Below are 21,479 nucleotides of genomic sequence, written 5' to 3'. Positions count from 1 at the left end.
TTCTGTGTTTAAACTTGGGTCCTATAGCAAGATATCTTATTATGTGTGTGCAAATGCACCAAAATATTTAAAAAAATAACAATTGAAACACTTCTAGTCGCAGGCATTTTGGATAAGGAATACTCAACCTATACACAGATGCATACTTACAGAATTAAGGGGGAGATGTCAATTTTTTTTTTTTTTTTTTTTTTGACAGGCAGAGTTAGACAGTGAGAGAGACAGACAGAGAGAAAGGTCTTCCTTCCATTGGTTCATCCCCCAAATGTCCCCTCAGCCAGCGTGCTGCGCTGATCAGAAGCCAGGAGTCAGGTGCTTCCTCCTGGTCTCCCATGCGGGTGCTGGGCCCAAGCACTTGGGCCATCCTCCACTGTACTCCTGGGCCACAGTAGAGAGCTGGACTGGAAGAGGAGCAACCGGGTCAGAATCCGGCACCCCAACTGGGACTAGAACCTGGGGTACCAGTGCCACAGGCGGAAGATTAGCCTAGTGAGCCGCAGTGCTGGCCCGGGAGATGTTGTCTGTAAAGCAGTAGATATCATGGCTGAAAAAAGTTCCATAAACTATTGGAATTACCATTTTAAAGGTAATTTTTAAAGGAGACACATACTGCATGAATCAATTGCAAAAGATGAATGCAGAAGTGTAATCAATTCTGCTGTGGGCTTAGGGTCAGTAAAACCTCACTTGGTTGAGTTGCATTTTTTAAAATGCGGATTAAGAAACAGATCATATCACTGACTTAGGCCTAATATGCATTTAAGGGACCCTTTATTCCATTTTTGCCCACATGCTGCCTCAATTTCACCCTTTATTAGTGCATTTCCAAACCAAGTTCTCTAGGTTATGCCAATTAATCACAAAGCAGAGAGGCTGGCATAAGTCTGGTATTTCTAGAAGTGTAGGATAAAAGACTTCACAGCTTTCAATGGTCTATTTTAAAGAAAATGAAAGCTGTTTTGTTCACTTGCTCAGCAGCTTTAAAAACAAGTACAAAGGTTTCATGCTGCCATAATTTTATTTTAAAGAACAATACTTGTGAAAGGCAGGTAAGTAACTGGGTAATAAAAGCAGAGTAAGAAAATTAAAAAAAAAAAAAAATTTTGCAGAACTATATTAAGCAACTAAGAAAAACCATCTTATTTTCCACATAAATTAGTCCTAGAGCTAACCTCAGAAGTTTTTCTTTTGTCCTGATTTTATTTTTCTTTCAATCCCTTCCAGGAACATAGAGTACTCACCTCCTTCTGCAAGGCTAATAAATGATTTCAAAGGACTTTTGAAAGTGGCATTCCTTATCCACCTACTCCTTTCAGGTGCATGCACCCCATCATTCAAATATTCCAAAGAATTTCCTATGTAGCTAACTGTGCATATAATGTGTTTCTGCATTTGTTCTAGATAATGGCAGACACAGCAACAAAACCATTAGTTCACGGGTTACTATATATCTCCACAGGATTAGCTCTAAGAAACAGGTAAGTATTCATTATAATTAATCCAACATTCAGGATTATTAACTTTTTTCTATACTGACCTTTGGTTTTGGTCCCAATGAAAGACTAGTCTTATTGTAGCAGCATGTCCCCAACTTTCTCCTGCAAGAAAAGAGTATAACAGTATATTGCCTTACTGACTAGGATAAAGTTCCTCAGAATGCCTCTGACCAAATTTAGTTCTTACTTTTCTTAATTTACCACAAGAGTACACTTGGTTGGAAAAAGATGAGAAATGAGTAATATCCTAAAATTAATAAATTTTTACCTATTTAGCAAAATAATGGAAATCATTATCCTTTATTTGCTTTTAGAAATTTATAGTCTGGAAGCCGGCGCCGTGGCTCACTAGGCTAATCCTCCGCCTTGCAGCGCCGGCACACCGGGTTCTAGTCCCGGTCAGGGTGCCGGATTCTGTCCCAGTTGCCCCTCTTCCAGGCCAGCTCTCTGCTGTGGCCCGGGAGTACAGTGGAGGATGGCCCAAGTGCTTGGGCCCTGCACCCCATGGGAGACCAGGAGAAGCACCTGGCTCCTGGCTTTGGATCAGCGCAGTGCGCCAGCCACAGCAGCCATTGGGGGGTGAACCAATGGCAAAGGAAGACCTTTCTCTCTGTCTCTCTCTCTCACTATCCACTCTGTCAAAAAAAAAAAAAATAAATAAAAAATTATAGTCTGGGAGCCAGCGCTGTGGCGTAATGGGTGAAGCTGCTGCCTGCAGTGCCAGCATCCCATATGGGCACTGGTTCGAGTCTTGGCTCGAACTTCCAATTCAGCTCTCTGCTATAGCCTGGGAAAGCAGAAGAAGATGGCCCAAGTCCTTAGGCTTCTGCACCTGCTTAGGAGACCTGGAAGAGGTTCCTGGCTCCTGGCTTCGGATTGGCACAGCTCCGGCCATTGCGGCCATCTGGGGAGTGAACCAGCGGGTGGAAGACCTCTCTCTCTCTGCCTCTCCTTCTCTCTCTGCGTAACTCTTTCAGATAAACAAATAAATCTTTAAAAAAATAAATTTGTAGTTTGAGTCACTATATTTATCAATCATCCATTTAATCAGACCTACTAACATATTTCTGACTCTCAGAAGCAAAGTAAAAATTCTAAGAAAACACTCTTAAAGATTTTAATGTAAATCAATCTTGTAGTATTGTGTTCTAATGAAATAAAAACTGAGTTCTGAGACACAGTCACGTGTCTATTTACTGCAGTTTGATTTTTATTTAAATGGATTCATCCTTCTTTCTAAGATGGTGAGCTTGCTGAGGGCAAGAGTCATCATACAAATATCTCTGGTATCTGACACTATAGCTGCCAAATGATAGATACCTGATGATAAATGACTGTTAAATAACTAAAAGGGGAGCTAGCATTGTGGTGCAAACGGTAAAGTCACCATTTGCAATGCTAGCATCCAATAAAGAAGTGCAGGTTTGGCTACTCAGCTTTCTATCCAGCTTCCTGCTAATGGGTCTGGGAAAGCAAGAGAAGATGACACAATCCTGCAATCCAGGTAGGAGACTAGGATGAGGTTTCTGGCTCCTGGTCTCAGACTGACCTAAACCCTGGCTATTGCAACATTTGGGGAGAGATTTAGTGGATGGAAGATCTCTCTTTCTTTCTCTGTCCCTCCCTCTCTCCATTTTTCTGCCTTTCAAATGAATAAATATTTGTAAAAAATAATTAAAAGAATCACTAAATATTTGAAGGCACTGTGCTTGGTGATAAGAGTTATCAGTGAATAAGATAAATACAGTCTCTGCTCATGCGGCCTATAGTATTTCAACAAATATCAAATAAAACAGGTAAGAAAAATATTTTAAACCATAACTGTTTATCTTATTAATTTACCTACCTAATGCAGGAACTAGCAAGGCCTGGTCTTTTTCTATTTTTGTTGTCATCTGATTGGTTAAAATTACCTACAAAAACAAAATGTGAGAAAGTGAGGTGAGTCTCTACCAAAAAATATCAAGTATGAAAGCAGCTAGGTCTCAAACCGGTGCCCAAATGGGATGTTGGAGTCACAAACAGAGGCTTAACCTTCTACGCCACAACGTCAGCCCCAAAAGATAATAATTTTAAATTAGGAAAAGCAAAAGTGTTAATGATACAGTACAAGTCAGATTATCTGGCATCTTTTAATCCAAAATTCTCCAGAAACAGTTATTTTAAATATTCTTCTTTGCATAAAGAACATGGTAACTACTGTAAGCTCCAAGTGATCAAGAATTTCTGTGAAAAGCAGTAAGGTGCCTATTCTGGAAAAAGAAAATCAGTTCTATAAGAAAACTAAGACAGAAATGGCTGGGAGACCAGCTCTGTGGCATAGTGAGTAAAGCTACTACCTGCAGTACCAGCATCCCATATGGACACCAGTTTGAGATTCGGCTGCTCCATTTCTGATCCAGCTCCCTGCTATGGCCTGAGAAAGCAGTGGAAGATGGCCCAAGTACTTGGGCCCCTGAACCGGCTTGGGAGACCTGGAAGAAGCTCCTGACTCCTGTCTTCAGATTGGCCCAGCTCTGGCTGTTATGGCCATTTGAGGAGTAAACCAGCAGATGGAAGATTCTCTCTCTCTGCCTCTCTATAACTCTGCCTTTCAAATCAATAAATAAATCTTAAAAAAAAAAAAAAAAAAAACAAACCATTCAATGGTAACATCCTAAACAAATTTTTAAGACATAAAGGAGTCTCTGTGACACATATATATCTCAATTAGATACCAAAAGGCTAACATGCCTTTCTTCTAGTTTCTCTCCCCTGTGTACCATAGTGCCTTCTCTATTTGTTATGTTACACCAGGCATCTTAGAACAAGCTAAGCAGGAATTTAAATTGGTAATTAACTAAAATGTATGACTAACTGGTATTTCTAACATGCTGAGTAATCACCTTCACTGTACATGCTACCAAGCATATAAGCTCTTGAACAGTGTAATATTCACTTATGCCCACACTTTTTGCTTAGTGGTGGTGCACTATTCAACTCCATAGCCATTAGTCACTTTAACTTTTAAAGTTTAATTAAAGCTAGAAATTCATTCCCTTAGTATTAGCCTCATTTCGCAGTCTTAAAAGTTGGGGCCGGCGCTGTAGCATAGCAGGTAAGGCCGCCGCCTGCAGTGCCAGCATCCCATATGGGTGCTGGTTCAAAACCCAGCTGCTCCACTTCTGATTTGGCTCTCTGCTACGGCCTGGGAAAGCAGTAGAAGATGGCCCAAGTCCTTGCACCCGCGTGGGAGACCCAGAAGAGCCTCCTGGCTCCTGGCTTCGGATTGGCGCAGCTCCGGCTATTATGGCCAATTGGGGAGTGAAGAGCAGATAGAAGTCTCTCTCTCTCTCTCTCTCTCTCTCTGTGTGCCTCTCCTTCTCAATGTGTCACTTTGACCCTCAAATAAATACATGTATCTTTAAAAAAAAAAAAAAGTCATTCAGCTACTGGCCTAAATGGTATATTTCCATCTTTATAGAAGTTCTACCATATAGTTCTGGTTTACAGAGCATTTCATTTATCTATTACATATCTTCATGAAAATGTAAATAGAAGCTGTGACCTAGTAGGTTAAGCCTCTGCCTGTGGCACCGGCACCCTATATGGGTACTGATTTGAGTCCCAGCTACTCTACTTCTGATCCAGCTCCCTGTTAATGGCCTAGGAAAGCAGTGGAAGACGGCCCAAGACATTGGGCCCCTGCATCCACGTGGGAGATCCAGAAGAAGCTCCAGGCTCCTGATAGGCCCAGCTCCAGCCTTTACACCCGTTTGGGATGTGAACCAGTGGATGGAAGACCTCTCTCTCTGTCTTTCCTTCTCTCTGTCTGTAACTCTGCCTCTTAAATAAATAAATCTTCTAAAAAATAAGTAAATATAACTATTAGCTAATCAGCTATTCAATAACTCAAAATTAGATTCTGCATTATTTGCCAATATTTGTAAGATAATTTATATTGGGACCGGCGTTGTGGTGTATCAAGTTAAGCCTTCACCTGTAGCACTGGCATCCCATATGAGTGCCGGTTCAAGTTCTGTCTGCTCCACTTCCGATCCAGCTCTCTGCTTCTGTAGAGAAGGAGGGAGGGAGAGAGATCATCCATCCTCTCCCCCAAATGGCTGCAATGGTCCATACTGGGCCGGTCTAAAGGCAGGAGCCAGGAGCCAGGAGCTTCTTAGGATCTCACACAGGGTACAGGAGTCCAAGAACTTGGGCTATCTTCCACTGCTTTCCCAGGCACATTCACAGGGAGCTGGATCAGAAGTGGAGCAGCTGGGACTTGAACTAGTGCCCATATGAGATGCTGGCACTGCAGGCAGAGACAACCTTCTACACTACTGTGCCAGCCCCAAATAAATCTAAAAAAATTTTTTAAAAGAAGAAAGAAAATTTATGCTAAGTGAAAGAAGTCAGACACAAAAGGTCTGTACGTATTGTATGATTCTATTTATACGACATGTCCAGAGAAGAAAAATTAACAGAGACAAAAAGCAGATTAGTGGTTGCTAGGGACTAGGGGGAGGGCAGAATAAGAAGCAATGGCTAACAGAATTTGTGTGTGTGTGTGTGCTTTTAAATCTGGAACTATGTTTCTCAGAATTATTTTCCTTGTATGGTACCAAGTTAGAGTTGAACATAAAAGGAATTTGCATGAGATTTAAAAGGTGAAAGTGAAGGAGCAAGATATTTTTAATATTCTGAAGGTCATTGCACATAGAGGTTTCATTTTTGGATCAAGATATTCTAAAATTAGATACTGGTCAAGATTGTACAAATCTAACAATATACATTTATTTATTCACTTCATTTTATTTGAAAGGCAGGGGCATAGAGAGGGATCTTCCATTTGTTGGCTTACTCCCCAAATAACAGCAACAGCCAGGGCTGGGCAAGACCAAAGCCAAGAGCCCAGAACTCCATCCAGGTCTTCCACATGGGTGGCAGGAACCCAAGTATCTGGGCCATTATCTGTTGCCTCACAGTGTATGCATTAGCAGAGCAGCTGGGAGTTTAATCCAGGGACTCTGATATGGGACGTGGTCTTCCCAAGCAGCATCTAAACCATTGTGGTAAATGCTGGCACCCAGGTATGTGACTTTTATCTCGTTACACTTGGTTAAAAAAAAAAAAAACAGAAACCTATCTACCAATATTCAAAGAAATTCATCCCTTTTTAAAGATTTTATTTATTTATTTGAAAGGCAAAGTTAGACAGAGTGCTTCCATCCACTGGTTCACTCCCCAGATGGCGCCAACAGTCCAGGACTGTGCTTCATCTGCATCTCCCATGTGGATGGCAGGAGCCCAAGTACCTGGGCCGTCCTCCACTGCTTTTCCAAGCATATTAGCAGGGAGAAGGATCGAAGTACAGCAGCCAGGACTCTTTTGGGATGCCATCATTGCAAACAACAGCTTAACCCGCTGTGCCACAACACCAGAGAAATTCATCTTTTAAAGGAATTTCCCCCATTGGTTTGACAAAGATTTTACAACTGGTAACATCCAAAGTTGATAAACATGTGGGAAAAGAAGAATTCTCATTAACTGGTGTACAGAATTTACTGTGGAACATGTTTTCTGAGGGTAATTTAACAATATAAAAACAAAATGTTTAAAAATAAGATTCCTGGGGCTGGTGTTGCAGTGCAGCAGCTTAAGCTGCTGTTTGCGATGTAGCATCCTTTGTTGGAATGCCAGTTTGAGTCCTGGCAGCTCAGCTTCTGATCCAGCTTTATGCTAATAAGTCTGGGAAGGCGGTAAAGACCGCCTAATTACTTGGGCACCTGCCACCCAAATGGGAGACCCAGAAGTTCTTAGCTTTTGCCTTCAGCATGACAGTCCTGCCTAGCAGGTATTTGGGGAGTGAACCAGTGTTTGTAAGAGATTTCTGTCTGTCTTTCCTTCTCTCTGTCATTCTGCCATTCAAATAAAAGAAAAAAAAAACTAAAAAAAAAAATATTCGTTTGGCTTAACATCTTCCTTTTTAAGAAGTTGATTACAGGAGTGGGCGTTTGATGCAGCAGTTAAGTGACTACTTGGGATGCCTGAAACCCACACTGTGGTGCCTAGCCTGAGTTAAGGCTCCTCTGACCCAGCTTTCTGCAAATGTGCACCCAAGGAGATAGCAGATGATGACTCAAGTACTGGGTCTCTGCTGCCGAAATGGGATACCTGTACAGAGTTCTGGGCTCATGGCTTTGGCCTGGCTCAGCACTGTGGGAACAAACCAATGGGTGGAAGATCCCTGTCCCTCTGCCTTTCAAATAATATGAAAATAAATTCAAAAAAATATTTTGGGGGAATGGCACTGTGTTATAAAGCTGCCACCTGCAATGCTGGCATCCTATATGGGCAAAAATTCAAGTCCCAGCTGCTCCACTTCTGATCCAGCTCTTTGCTATGGCCTGGGAAAACAGCGGAAGATGGCCCAAGTCCTTGGGCCTCTGCACCCACATGGGAGACCCAGAAGATGCTGGCTCCTGGCTTCAGATCAGCCTAGCTCTGACTGTTGTGGCCAATTGAGGAGTGAACCAGCAGATGGAAGACCTCTCTCTCTCTCTCTCTCTCTCTCTGCCTCTGTAACTCCTCTTTTCAAATAAATAAATATTTTTTAAAATTTGAGAAACTTACTCTAAAGGGCTGGGCATTTGACCTAGCAGTTAAGACTCTAGTTGGGAGGCTGGGATTCTTCCAATTAGCACACTGTTGCCTGGGATGCCCACTTCTCATACTAGAGTACCTGGGTTAGAAGCAGCTTTGTGTCCAGTTCTAGCTTCCTGTTCCTGTATACCCTGGGAGAGTGCTGGTGATGGCTCAAGCACTTGTGTCCCTGTCATATACAAGGGTGACAGATTAGGTTCTGGACTCGTGGATTTGGCCTGGCCCAGCCCCAGCTGTTGCACATTTGGGAAGTGAACTAACTGACTGAAGATCTCTGTCTCTCTGCCTTTCAAATATTAAAAAAAAAGGGGGGGAGGTTAGGGGACATTTGGTACAGAGGGTAAGATACTACTTGGGATACTGGTATTCCCTATCAGTGGGTTAAGTTGAGAATACTGGCTCTGCTTTGATACAGTTTCCTGTTACTGTGCATCCTGGGAGGCAGCAGATGAAGGCCCAGTATCTGCATCTCTGCCACCCATGCTAGAGACCTGGTCTGAGTTCTAGGCTCTGGACTTCAGCCTGGCCCAACACTGACTATTGCAGGCATTTGAGGAGTGAACCAGGAAACAGAAGATCTCTTTCTGTTTCTCTTTCCAACAAAATGAAATAAATTTTTTTAAATAATAAAAATAAATAGATAAAAATTTAAACAACTCCAATAAGAATGTCTGCATCTCATGTTCAAAGTACCTGGGTTAAAGTCAGAAGCCAGGGGAAGGTACTGAACCCAGACAATCTCATATGGGAGGTGGGGTGTTTTAATCACTAGGCCAAATGCCTACCCCAGATGTTCACAACATTTTAAGTTAAAAACAAAAACTGCTTTGCATAACAGCATGTATAATATGATCTCATTTTCCAAAAAGTATGTTAGCATATATATAGAATAAAGTAAGTGGGGGGAAATACATATACCAAACTCAACAATATTCATCTCTGGGTAATGGATAATTATAGTTTTTGATCACTGAAAACAATTTTTACAACCTACATGCATAACTTAAAATTGTAAAATGTATTATCAAATTCATACATGCTTCTACACATGCCAACTGGGAAAAAAACAAAACAAGCAAAGAGGCTGGTGTTATGGCACAGCAGGATAAGATGCCACTTGTGTTGCCAGTATCCCATGTTGGAGTGCTGGTTCAAATTCTGGCATGAGCCTGGGAAATATCAAATAATGGTTCAAATACATAGGCCCTTGCCACAACACATGGGAGATCCAGATGGAGTTCCTGGCTTCTGGCTTCAGCCTGGCCCAGACATGTCTACTGTGGGCACTAGGGGAATAAGTCAGCAGAGGGAAGATCTCTTTCCCTCTCTCTGTTGTTCTTGCCTTTCAAATAATTAAAAGTAAAAAAAAAAAAAAAAAAAAATCAAAGAACCCCACAAAATCCTGTCTTTGAAAGCAGTCACTGGTAATGTTTTGGTCCTTTCAAATCTTTTTCCCTCATTGTTTCCAAAGTGCAATTATACATGATATACTGTTATATAACTTCAATGCTTTTATTTAATCATGTATCTGGATATATCTTGTTCCATGTTAATACCTTTATTTACATTGATTACTTTAGATTTTTATTTTTTTTTAAAGATTTATTTACTTATTTGAAAGTCAGAGTTACAGAGAAAGAAGAAAGGCAGAGAGACAAAGAGAGGTCTTCCATCCGCTTGTTCACTCCACAACTGGCTGCAATGGCTGGAGCTGTGCTGATCCGAAGCCAGGAGCCTGGAGCTTCTTCTGGGTCTCCCACATGGGTGCAGGGGCCCAAGCACTTGGGCCATCTTCTACTGCCTTCCCAGGCCATATGAGAGAGCTGGATTGGAAGTGGAGCAGCGGGTCTCGAACCGGCACCCATATGGATGCCAGCGCTTCAGGCCAGGGCGTTAACCTGCTGTGCCACAGTGCCAGCCCCATTATTTATTTATTTTTAATTTGATTTATTTTTAAATTTATTTGAAAGGCTAGTTTATTTCCCAAGTCTGCTGGTTTACTTCCCAAATCCCTGCAACATCCAGAGCTATGCCAGGCTGAAAACAGGAGCACAGAACTCAACCTTGGTCTTCCACATGGGTAGCAGAGACCCAATTACTTGAGCTATCACCTGCTGTCTCCTGAGCTGCACATTTGCAGTAATGCTGAATCTGAGTTGAGACTTGCATCTAGGGATGCTTATTTGGGTTGTGCGTGTCCCGAGTGTAGTTTCTTAATAATCAAGCAAAAAGACTGTCGTAACAAAAAACAAATCCTAAGAAACTAGGCAACCCATTAGTCTTGAGTGCCCCCTACTGGAGGCTCTTCAATGGTACAACTATGAACAGAATGCTAAATGGCAATTAATTCAAACAAGAAGCTTTTTTAGCATGTGGCAAAAAAATCTAAAAATTAAAAAAAAAAGGAGGGGGATGTATTTGCTCATTTATTTGAAAGGCAGAGTGACAAAGAGAGAGATAAAGGAGAAGAGAAATTTTCCATTTACTGGTTCACCCCCTAAACACCTGAAATAGCTGGGGCTTGACCAGATGGAAGCCAAGAGCCTGGAACTCAATCCAGATCTCCCTCATGAGCAGCAGAGACTCAAGTACTTGAGCCATTGACTGCTATCTTCCAGGTTGCCCATTAGCAGAAAGACGCGTCAGAAGTGAAACAGGCCGGCGCCGCGGCTCAATAGGCTAATCCTCCACCTAGCAGCGCCGGCACACCGGGTTCTAGTCCCGGTCAGGGCGCCAAATTCTGTCCCGGTTGCCCCTCTTCCAGGCCAGCTCTCTGCTGTGGCCCGGGAAGGCAGTGGAGGATGGCCCAAGTGCTTGGGCCCTGCACCCCCTGGGAGACCAGGAGAAGCACCTGGCTCCTGGCTTCGGATCAGCACGGTGCGCTGGCCGCAGCGTGCCAGCCGCGGTGGCCATTGGAGGGTGAACCAACAGCAAAAAGGAAGACCTTTCTCTCTGTCTCTCTCTCTCACTGTCCACTCTGCCTGTCAAAAAAAAAAAAAAAAAAAGTGAAATAGGGCCGGCACCGCAGCTCACTAGCCTAATCCTCCGCCTTGCAGCGCCGGCACACCGGGTTCTAGCCCCAGTCAGGGCGGTGGATTCTGTCCCGGTTGCCCCTCTTCCAGGCCAGCTCTCTGCTGCGGCCAGGGAGTGCAGTGGAGGATGGCCCAAGTGCTTGGGCCCTGCACCCACATGGGAGACTAGGAGAAGCACCTGGCTCCCGGCTTCGGATCAGTGCGGTGCGCCAGCCGCAGCGGCCATTGTGGGGGTGAACCAATGGCAAAGGAAGACCTTTCTCTCTGTCTCTCTCTCTCTCCGTGTCCACTCTGTCAAAAAAAAAAAAAAAAAAAGTTGTGGCACAGCAGGTTAAGCTGATGTCTGCAATGTCAGCATCCCTTATGGGCATCACTTCCAGTCCTGACTACTACACTTCTGAACCAGCTCCCTGCTAATGCAGCGGAGAAAATGGTCCAAGTACTTGGATTCCTGCCACCCATGTGGAGGATGGTGTTTCAGGCTCCTGGCCTTAGCCTGATCCAGCCCAGACCACTGCAACCATTTAGAGAGTGAACTAGTGAATGTGTGTTAGCATGCTCTCTTGCGATCTCTCTCCCTGCATCTCTCCTTCCTTCCCTCTCTCTCTGCCTTGCAAATAAATAATAAATCTTGGGGCTGGCATTCTATATGGGTGCCATGCAAGTCCTGGCTGCTCCAATTCCAATCCAGCTCCCTGCTGGTTCACCTGGGAAAGCAGTAGAAGATGGACCAAGTCCTGCACCCATGTGGGAGACTAGGATGGAGGTCCTGGCTCTAGCCTAGCCCAACCCTTGCCAATCAGGCAGTAAATCAGTGGACAGAAGATCTCTGTCTCACTCTCTAACTCTGTATTTCAAATAGATTTAAAAAAAAAAAAAACTTAAAAATAATAATAAATAGGTCCTGTGGCGTAGCAGTGCTGGCATCCTATATGGGCACCAGTTTAAGTCCCGGTTGCTCCACTTGCAATCCAGCTATCTGCTATGGCCTGGGAAAGCAGTGGAAGATGGCCCAAGTCCTGGGGCCCCTGCATCAGCATGGGAGACCCAAAAGAAGCTCCAGGTTCCTGGCTTTGAATCAGCGCAGCTCTGGCCGTTGCAACCATTTGGGGAGTGAACCAGAGGATGGAAGACCTCTCTGCCTCTCTGTAACTCTGCCTTTCAAATAAATAAATTTTAATAATAAAAATAAATATTAAAAAAAAAGCCAGCTAAAAATGCTCTAATCAATTACAGCAAAGACAAATCAAGTTAAACAGTTCAACCTTCTTCTGTCTCCCAGACAAGGGTACGTATTTGTCAGTGGTAGGACAGTGTTACAGAGAGGGAAATGATGGCAAACAAGCAGTTAAGAGTCTTGGATGGGTATCTGGCCTACCAGTTAACACAGTAGCATCCCATATCGGAGTGCCTAGGTTGCATACTTGACTCTGCTCAACTCAAGCTTCCTACTAGTGCAGATGCTAAGAGGTAGGAGTGATAGCTCAAATAACTGAATTCCTGCCACCCAAATGCTACATTTGGAATAAGCTCCTGGCTTACAGCCTCAGAGGGCATTTGGGAAGAAAACCAGTGGAGAGAGGGAGCTCTCTTCTTGTGAGTGCACACTCCATCTCTCTGCTTCTGAAATAAAAAAAAAATTTTTTTTCTGGGGCCAGCACTGAGGTATAGTGGGCTAAGCCTCCACTTGAGGCACCGGAATCCCATACAGGCTGCAGTACAGTAGGTTAAGCTGCATTAATTCCAATCCTGGCTGCTCCTCTTCTGGATCCAGCTCTCTGCTGTGGCCTGGGAGAGCAGAAGATGGCCCAAGTGCTGGGGCCCCTGCAACCTTGTGGGAAACCCGGAAGAAGCTCCTGGCTTCAGATCATCTCAGCTCCAGCCATTGTGGCCATCTGGGGAATGAACCAGTGGTTGGAAGACCTTTCTCTCTGTCTCTCCTTCTCTCTATCTATAACTCCATCTCGCAAATAAATAAAATTTTTAAAAAATTTTTTTTCTAAGTCTCACTTCATGCCTTTTTATCACTTCACTTCTGGGCTTTTATTTACCTCTCTCCTCATATTATATTCCAAATCTAGAACAGTTATCTTAAAATATCTAGTTTGTTCACACTATGCATTTTTTAAAAAATTATTTATTTGATAGGCAGAGTTACAGAGAGGCAGAGAGAGCAAGAGGTCTTCCATCCACTGATTCACTCCCCAAATGACTGCAATGTCCAGAGCCAAGCCAATCCGAAGCCAGGAGCCAGGAGTTTCTTCCGGGTCTCCCACACAGGTGCAGGTGCCCAAGCACTTGGGCCATCTTCTACTGTTTTCCCAGGCCATATGAGAGAGCTGGATCGGAAGTGGAGCATATGGGACACTGTGTGGCAGGTGATGGCTTTACCCGCTATGCCACAGCGCCAACCCCTGCTTATATTATGTAATTTTTCCATCTGAGTCTGTGATTATACACTATGTAATAATGAAAGACTCAGAGCAAAAGGAAGAGGGATGTTGGAAGAGTTTACCTGAAAAATATCAAGCACATTTAGATAAAACTGCAATTACTAAAGATGGCATTTCTTTATAAAAAAAAAAATCCATTTTCAAGAAATGACATATTGATTATGCTGATTGATGTGCAACACTTATGGCTAGAATTAATCTTTTATGGAAACCAAAACAAAACCAAGCTCAAAAAACTGTATGTCAGGCAAATTATATTTCGCTATTCCTAGACTTCAATATTTTATAAAATCGTGACTTTATTATAAAACTTTCTTGACTAGTAATACTTACAGCTAATCTGTGGTTATTTGCAAGGCTTATCATTTGCTGGGCTAGGCCATTTAGTAACCGAGTACGAAGGGATAGGTCATCAAGATCATGACGAAAAGGAAAAGCAATACCATCTACAATCACTAATCGAACCTAAAACAGAAGAGAGAATGATTTTAGGTTTGGTATTAAAAATAAAATAATAAAAATGTCATCCAAAAAGTACAGTTATCAATCTATTCATCCAATGCTGTTTGTAGTAATCATCAAAAGTTAAAATGTATTCTGGTTTCATAATTTTTGTTAAAAAGTAACAAAAAATGGGGCAGCTGCTGTGGATAGCAGATAGAGCCTCAACCTGCAGTGCCAGCATCCAATATGGATGCTGGTTCAAGCCCCAGTTGCTCCACTTTTGATCCAGCTCTCTGCTGTGGCATGGGAAAGCAGAAGATGGCCCAAGTTGTTGGGCCCCTGCACCCATGTGGGAGACCCAGAAAATGCTACTGGCTCCTGGCTTCGGATGAGCTCAGCTCTAGCCGTTGTGGCCATCTGGGGAGTGAACCAGTGGATGGAAGATCTCTCTCTCTCTGTCTCTGCCTCTCTGTAGCTCTGCCTTTCAAATAAATAAATATTTCTTAAAAAGTAACAAAAAAAAAGGAATAATAATAACTGTCTTACAATGTGCCTCTATACATCTCTACATAGGCTTTACGGAAGTATTTCACACTATAAAAAAGTTAGCTGAAGTCTTAGTAAAACAAATTTCTCAATTACAAATACCAATTTTATCTTTAGGGTTCAAATATTACAATATTTTCTGTAAAAAATTGGTACACTTTTTCCCTTTAAGTTTTTTTTTAATATTTTATTTATTTATTTCAATGGTAGAGTTACAGACAGTAAGAGGGAGAGACAGAGAGAAAGGTCTTACATCCACTGGTTCATTCCCCAAATGGCCACAACAGCCGAGGCTGGACTGATCTGATACCAGGAGCCAGGAGCTTCTTCCAGGTCTCCCACGTGGGTGCAGGGGCCCAAGCACTTGAGCTGTCTTCCACTATGTTCCCAGGCCACAGCAGAGAGCTGGATAGGAACGGGGGCAGCCAGGACCAGAACTGGTGCCCATAGGGATGCCAGCACTGCAGGCGGAGGATTAATCTGCATCAAAGTGCCAGCCCCTCCCCTTTAATGTCAATACAGGGCAAGTAACCATCACAGAATGTAATAATACAGAATTCACCGTGAGGTAAGTATGTCTTCAATTTGAACCAAGGCTTACCTATAGATGATAAATAAGGTTTACTTTTTTTTAAAATAAGGTTTACTGATACAAGATGAACAGTTTTCTGACAGTATGTAATTATAAGTGAAACTGTCATAAAAATGTCTCACTTATAGTTACTTGGATTATCAATGATTTAGTTCTATTAGAGTACCTATTATTATTCTATATGTGATTCCATATGGGATGTCGGCATTTCAGGCAGCAACTTAACCCGCTACGCCACAAAGCCAGCCCCTGGCTCAAGTATTTGAGTCCTTGCTTCCCACTTGGGAGACCTGGATGGAGTTCCTGGCATGTGGCTTTGACCTGGCCCAGCCCCAACTTTTGTGAACATTTTGAAGGTAAACTATTAGATGGAAAATCTCTATCTCTCCCTCTCTGTCACTCTGCCTCTCAAATACATAAATCTTAAAATATATATGTATTGCCTTGTAATTTTTTCTCTTATTTACATTTGGAGTAGTTTTCAGATTATTTTAGATTTTGTATCTTTTGGATTTTGGACTTTGTATATATTGGTATATGACAGGACATCAAAAAGTTCATGGAAAATGTGTATTTTGAAAAAACTGCATGGATTTCAAAAACTTTTTTGCAATTATCTTTTAATTTCTCTCTCCATGAACTTTTTGAAATACCCTCGTATTGCTCTAGCTTTACTGGTTGTTTTGTTATTTAAAGATTTATTTATTTATTTGAAAGAGTTTTACAGAGAGAGAGAAAGAGAGAGAGAGAGAGGTCTTCCATCCGCTGGTTCACTCCCCAATTGGCCACAATGGCCAGAGCTGATTTGAAGCAAGGAGCCAGGAGCCTCTTCCGGATCTCCCATGTGAGTGCAGAGGCCCAAGCAGGTGGGCCATCTGTACTGCTCTCCCAGGCCATAGCAGAGAGCTGGATCAGAAGTGGAACAGCCAGGACTCGAACCAGTGCCCATATGAGATGCTGGTACTGCAGGCAGTGGAGGCTTTACCTACTATACCACAGCGCCAGCCCCCCACCCTTGACTGCTCCACCACTAATCCAGTTCTCCGCTAATGTACCTGGGAAAGCATGGCCCAAGTGCCCGGGCCCCTGCACCCATGTGGGACTTGAACACAGTTCCAGGCTCCTGGCTTCAGCCTTGCCCAGACCTGGCTGTTGTGGCCATTTGGGGAGTAAACCAGCAGATGGAAGATATATCTTCCCACTTTCTCTCTCTCTTGGTTACTCAGCCTTTCAAAAAAATAAAATACGTATTTTAAAAAATATAAGGGGCTGGCACCGTGGCTCACTTGGTTAATCCTCCGCCTGCGATGCCAGCATCCCATATGGGCGCCGGGTTCTAGTCCCCATTGCTCCTCTTCCAGTCCAGCTCTCTGCTGTGGCCCGGGAGGGCAGTGGAGGATGGCCCAAGTGCTTAGGCCCCTGCACTCGCATGGGAGACCAGGAAGAAGCACCTGGCTCCTGGCTTCGGATCAGTGCAGCACGGGCCGTGGCTGCCATTTGGGGAGTGAACCAACGGAAGGAAGACCTTTCTCTCTCTCTCTCTCACTGTCTATAACTCTACCTGTCAAATAAAAAAAATATATTAAAATGGTATGCCATAAATTATCTACCAAATTGGTAACCCAATTGCTTGGACCCTTGCCACTCATGTGGGAGACCTAGATGAAGTTGCAAGCTCCTGGATTTGGCTTAGTCCAGCCCAAATTTTGAAATCCAAGTATATTTTTTTCATGCCCCAGCCATTGAGGCAGTTTGGGGAGCAAACCAGCAAATACAAGATGTTTCTCCTTGTCTGTAACTATGCTTTTAAAATAAATGTTATTTTAAAAAAAAAAAGATGGAAAATGCATATTCTGAAAAAACTAAATGGATTTCAAAATATTTTTGCATTAAAATAAATTTCTTTTAATTTCATTTATCCACGAACTTCTTAAAGTACATTCATAAATATGTAAATATAGATTAATTATAGTTTAGGAAAGGAAAAGATTTTCTGAATTCATTTTAACTTCAATTATATGCTACTATTCTATTTAGTTATTTTTCATGCTTAATCAAATACCTCCAAAGACACTTGATTAGTTACAATTCAGGAGTTTAATCCATACCTTTGAGTGTTCTGAAAGGAAATCAGGAAGGAGATAAACTTGCGCCAGTAGCTCTGTGTAGTCACAACAACGAAAATAATAAATATGGGAAAGAATATTTTCAAGAGTGAATTCTTCCAAAGCTTTTTGTTCTGAAACAAACAACAAAGCAATCTTAAAATAATTAATGTAACTTGCTTTGATATGCTGCTTATTGCAGGAAAATGATGCTTCTTTATAACAAAATACTAGAAGACTTTTCTCAATTGAAAGATGACAAGGGGGCAGGCGCTGTGGCGTAACGGGTAAAGCCAGAGGCTGCGGTGCCAGCATCCAATATGGGTGCCGGTTCGAGTCCCGGATGCTCCACTTCCAATCCAGCTCTCTGCTATAGCCTGGGAAAGCAGTAGAAGATGGCCCAAGTCCTTGGGCCCCTAAACCCGCATGGGAGACTCAGAAGCAGCTCCTGGCTCCTGGATTCGGATTGGCTCAGCTCTGGCTGTTGCAGCCATCTGGGGAGTGAATCAGTGGATGGAAGACCTCTCTCTCTCTCACTGCAACTCTCTGCCTTTCAAATAAATCAATAAATCTCTAAAAATAAAAGATAAAATTATAGCAAAATTTCTATAAACTATCATTTCACAATTCCTGACCTCTTATTTTCACTTTTCCACTGTTTCCTAACATCCTAGTAAATTATCTATACAGACCTATAAGTAGATTTTTTTATTAAAGATTTATTCATTTATTTGAAAAGCAGAGCTTCAGAGGAAAAGAGAAAGCAAGAAAGAACTTCCATCCACTGGTTCACTTCCCAAATGGCCATAACAGCCAGGGCTGAGTCAGGCTGAAGCCAGAAGCTAGAAGTCAGTAACTTCATCTTGGTCTCATACAAGGTTGGCAGGTGCCCAAACACTTGGCCTACTACCTGCTCCCTTTTTAGGCACATGAGTAGGAAGAGTAGCCAGGACTCAAACTGGCAACCCAATATGGGACACGAGAAAACCAAGCAATATCTTAACCTACTGTACCATAACACCTGCCCATAATTACTACATTTTAAAATTTAAGTGACAGGTGTTTAGCCTAGCAGTTAAGACACCCATGTCCCATATTGCAGTGCCTGGGTTCAACACCTGACTATTGCTCCTAACTCCAACTGCCTCTTAATACAGACACTGGGAGGCAGAGGTAACAGCTCAAGTAATTGGGTTCCTGCCTCCCAGATGGAAGACCTGGATTAAGTTCTTGGCTCCCAGCTTCAGCCCAGCCAGTCCCAGCTATTGCAGGCATTTGGGGAGTGAACCAGAGGATGGGAGCTCTCTTTCTATCTCAAATAAATAAAAATTAAAAAGAAAACCAAAGTACTTAACTTTTTAAAAAATTGAAAGGCAGAGTTACAGAGAAAGAGGGAGAGACAGAGATATCTTCTGTCTGCTAATTTGCGTGAACTCACTCAAATAGCCGTAATGGCTTGGGCCAGGTCAGGCTGAAGCCAGGAGCTTCATTGGGGTCTACCACCTGGATGGTAGGGGCTAAAGTTCTTAGGTCATCTTCCACTGCCTTACCAGGCAACGCTGCATTGCAGGAAGAGATTCAACCCACTATTCCACAACATCAGCCTCTTAAGTTTTAACATTAAAAAAAGAAACTTTATTAACAAGCATTTGGTACAGTACACATCTCCTATCAGAGTGCCTGATTTGAGTCCCAGATCCTCTGCTTCTGATCCAGTTTCCTGTTAATATGTACTATAGGAGGCAGCAGATGATGGCTAAAGTATTTGGGTCTCCGGCACCCACGTGGGAGACCAGCATTAAATTCCACTCTTGGCTTCAGCCTGACTCTGCCCTGTTACAGGCACTTGGAGAGTGGAAGATCTTATCTATCTGTCTCTCTGCCTTTCAAACAAAATGAAAATAAGCAAACTATATTTTCTAATAGAAAATGTAACAAATATACACTAAAAGGTCAAATTTTCACCAAAAGATACAGCTTAATCACATACCAATCATTAAATACTGTGTAGCTCAGTGCTACATTATAATTACTCTATTTACAGTAAGTCTCTTTAAAAGATTTATTTATGGCTGGTGCCGCGGCTCACTAGGCTAATCCTCCGCCTTGCAGTGCCGACACATCGGGTTCTAGTCCCAGTCAGGGCGCCGGATTCTGTCCCGGTTGCCCCTCTTCCAGGCCAGCTCTCTGCTGTGGCCAGGGAGTGCAGTGGAGGATGGCCCAAGTGCTTGGGCCCTGTACCCCATGAGAGACCAGGATAAGTACCTGGCTCCTGCCATCGGATCAGCGTGGTGCGCCGGCCATGGTGGCCATTGGAGGGTGAACCAATAGCAAAGGAAGACCTTTGTCTCTGTCTCTCTCACTGTCCACTCTGCCTGTCAAAAAATTAAAAAAAAAAAAAAAAAAAGATTTATTTATTTATTTGGGGTCCAGCACTGTGGTGCAGTGGGTTAAAGCCCTGGCCTGAAGCGCCGGCACCCCATATGCGTGCCAATTCTAGTCCTGGCTGCTCCTCTTCTGATCCAGCTCTCTGCTATGGCCTGGGGAAGCAGTAGAAGATGGCCCAAGTCCTTGGGCCTCTGCACCTGGTTGGAAGACCTAGGGAAGGCTCCTGGCTTCGGATAGGGGCAGCTCTGGCCATCGCGGCCATCTGGGGAGTGAACCAGCGGATGGAAGACCTCTCTGTCTCCACCTCCCTCTGTAACTCTGTCTTTCAAATAAATAAAATAAATCTTAAAAAAAAATATTTATTTATTTGAAAAGCAGAGTTACAGAGAGAGAGAGAGAGAAACAAAGACGTAGATCTTCCATCCGCTGGTTCACTCCTCAAATGGCCATAATGGCCAGGGCTGGGCCAGGCTGAAGCCAGGAGCCTAAAACTCCACCTGGGTCTCCCAGGTGGATAGCAGGGGCTCAATAATTGGTCTGTCTCCCACTGCTGTCCAAGGTGCATTAGCAAGGAATTGGATAGGAACTCGAACTAGTGCTCATATGAGATGCTGGTATTTTAAGCAGCAGCATACCCCACTGTACCACAACACTGGCTTGTGCAGAAAGATTTTAAGAATCTACTACAAATACACATTTGACCTTTAAGGTATAGAGAAGAAAGATCCTTTTCCAACTAGCCTCCTAGGTTCTCTGAATGGGGCTCTGTAAATTGGACTACCAAAAGATCTAGAGAAAAAAAAAAAAAAAAAAAAAAAACAGAAGTCTATTAACTTGAGCATTACCCATATAACCCATGGGAGTCCAGAGATGAGTAACTCAAAAGTTAAGCTAGTAGGGCTGGCACTGTGGCGCAGCATGTTAAGCCACAGCCTGCAGCACCGGCAACCCATATGGGTGCCAGTTCAAGTCCCAGCAGCTCCACTACCAATCCAGCTCCCTGCAAATGTGCCTGGGAAAGCAGTGGAAGACGGACCAAGTTCCTGGGCCCATGCTTCCATATGGGAAACCCAGAAGAAGCTCTTGGCTCTTGGCTTTGGCCTGGCACAGCCCTGGCCATTGCAGCCATTTGGGGAATGAGCTAGCGGATAGAAGATCGATCAGGAACATAGAGAGGACAGCTTTCCTTTATCTGCTTTTTCCCAATTGCCCACAGCTCAAAATAAGCCTGCTACCAAGTGGCATATTTTAGGATGGCATATTCTGCCAGCATACAAAGGTCTTTTAGTAGATACACAATTCATACTAAATACTAAATTTTAGTAGATACAACAATTAATACTAATACTAAATGAGACATGAAAATAAAAATGTGAGGGACAATTTGGAGATGCAAGTGGGTTAAGCCACCGCCTACCACGGACTCTTTCCACTCCTGGCCCAGCTCTGGCTGTTGCAGAAATTTGAGGAGTGAACCAGTGGATGGAAGATCTCTGTCTCCATCATTCTGCTTTTCAAATAAATGAATAAATCTTTAAAAAGTAGTAATAAAAATGCCAAGCTGATTATATTCATCTAAGGAAAATACAAACATCCAAAGAAAAACATTTTTTTAAACATCTAGAGAAAAGAATAAGGACTGCCAAAACTAAACTAAAATAAAGCAAAAGACAACAGTCAAAGCTAGGACAGGCACCTGGCTTCGTAGTTAAGAAGCCTGTTAAGATTCTTGCGTCACATATCAGAGTGCATGTTTCTTGGCTCTGCTCCCGATTCCA

At 43.0% G+C, this 21,479-nt stretch overlaps 1 protein-coding gene across 40 annotated transcripts in view; it reads right to left on the bottom strand.

The window, feature by feature from the left end:
- RAD51C (RAD51 paralog C) overlaps nucleotides 1-21,479 on the bottom strand; it is a 42,562-nt gene that overhangs the window by 12,285 nt on the left and 8,798 nt on the right. For 11 of the 40 annotated variants that reach the window (XM_008271210.5, XM_051824791.3, XM_051824799.3 and 8 more), the window contains 4 exons: nucleotides 17,317-17,447; nucleotides 13,960-14,091; nucleotides 3,343-3,409; nucleotides 1,538-1,598 (listed from right to left, as the gene is read on the bottom strand). In XM_008271210.5, the coding sequence (XP_008269432.1) occupies nucleotides 1,538-1,598; nucleotides 3,343-3,409; nucleotides 13,960-14,091; nucleotides 17,317-17,447 (391 nt within the window). Of the gene's footprint in view, nucleotides 1-172; nucleotides 522-1,537; nucleotides 1,599-3,342; nucleotides 3,410-8,220; nucleotides 8,311-9,634; nucleotides 13,689-13,959; nucleotides 14,092-17,316; nucleotides 17,448-21,479 lie in introns of those variants that run through there. The other 29 variants (XM_008271207.5, XM_051824788.3, XM_051824793.3 and 26 more) reach the window with 15 other exon arrangements.

Source organism: Oryctolagus cuniculus, chromosome 17, assembly GCF_051225735.1.
Source record: "Oryctolagus cuniculus isolate XC-2025 breed Fujian yellow rabbit chromosome 17, ASM5122573v1, whole genome shotgun sequence".
NCBI classification, from domain to species: Eukaryota; Metazoa; Chordata; class Mammalia; order Lagomorpha; family Leporidae; genus Oryctolagus; species Oryctolagus cuniculus.
The sequence above is the reverse complement of the archived record's forward strand: the minus strand, read 5'-3'. Positions and strand labels throughout refer to the sequence as shown.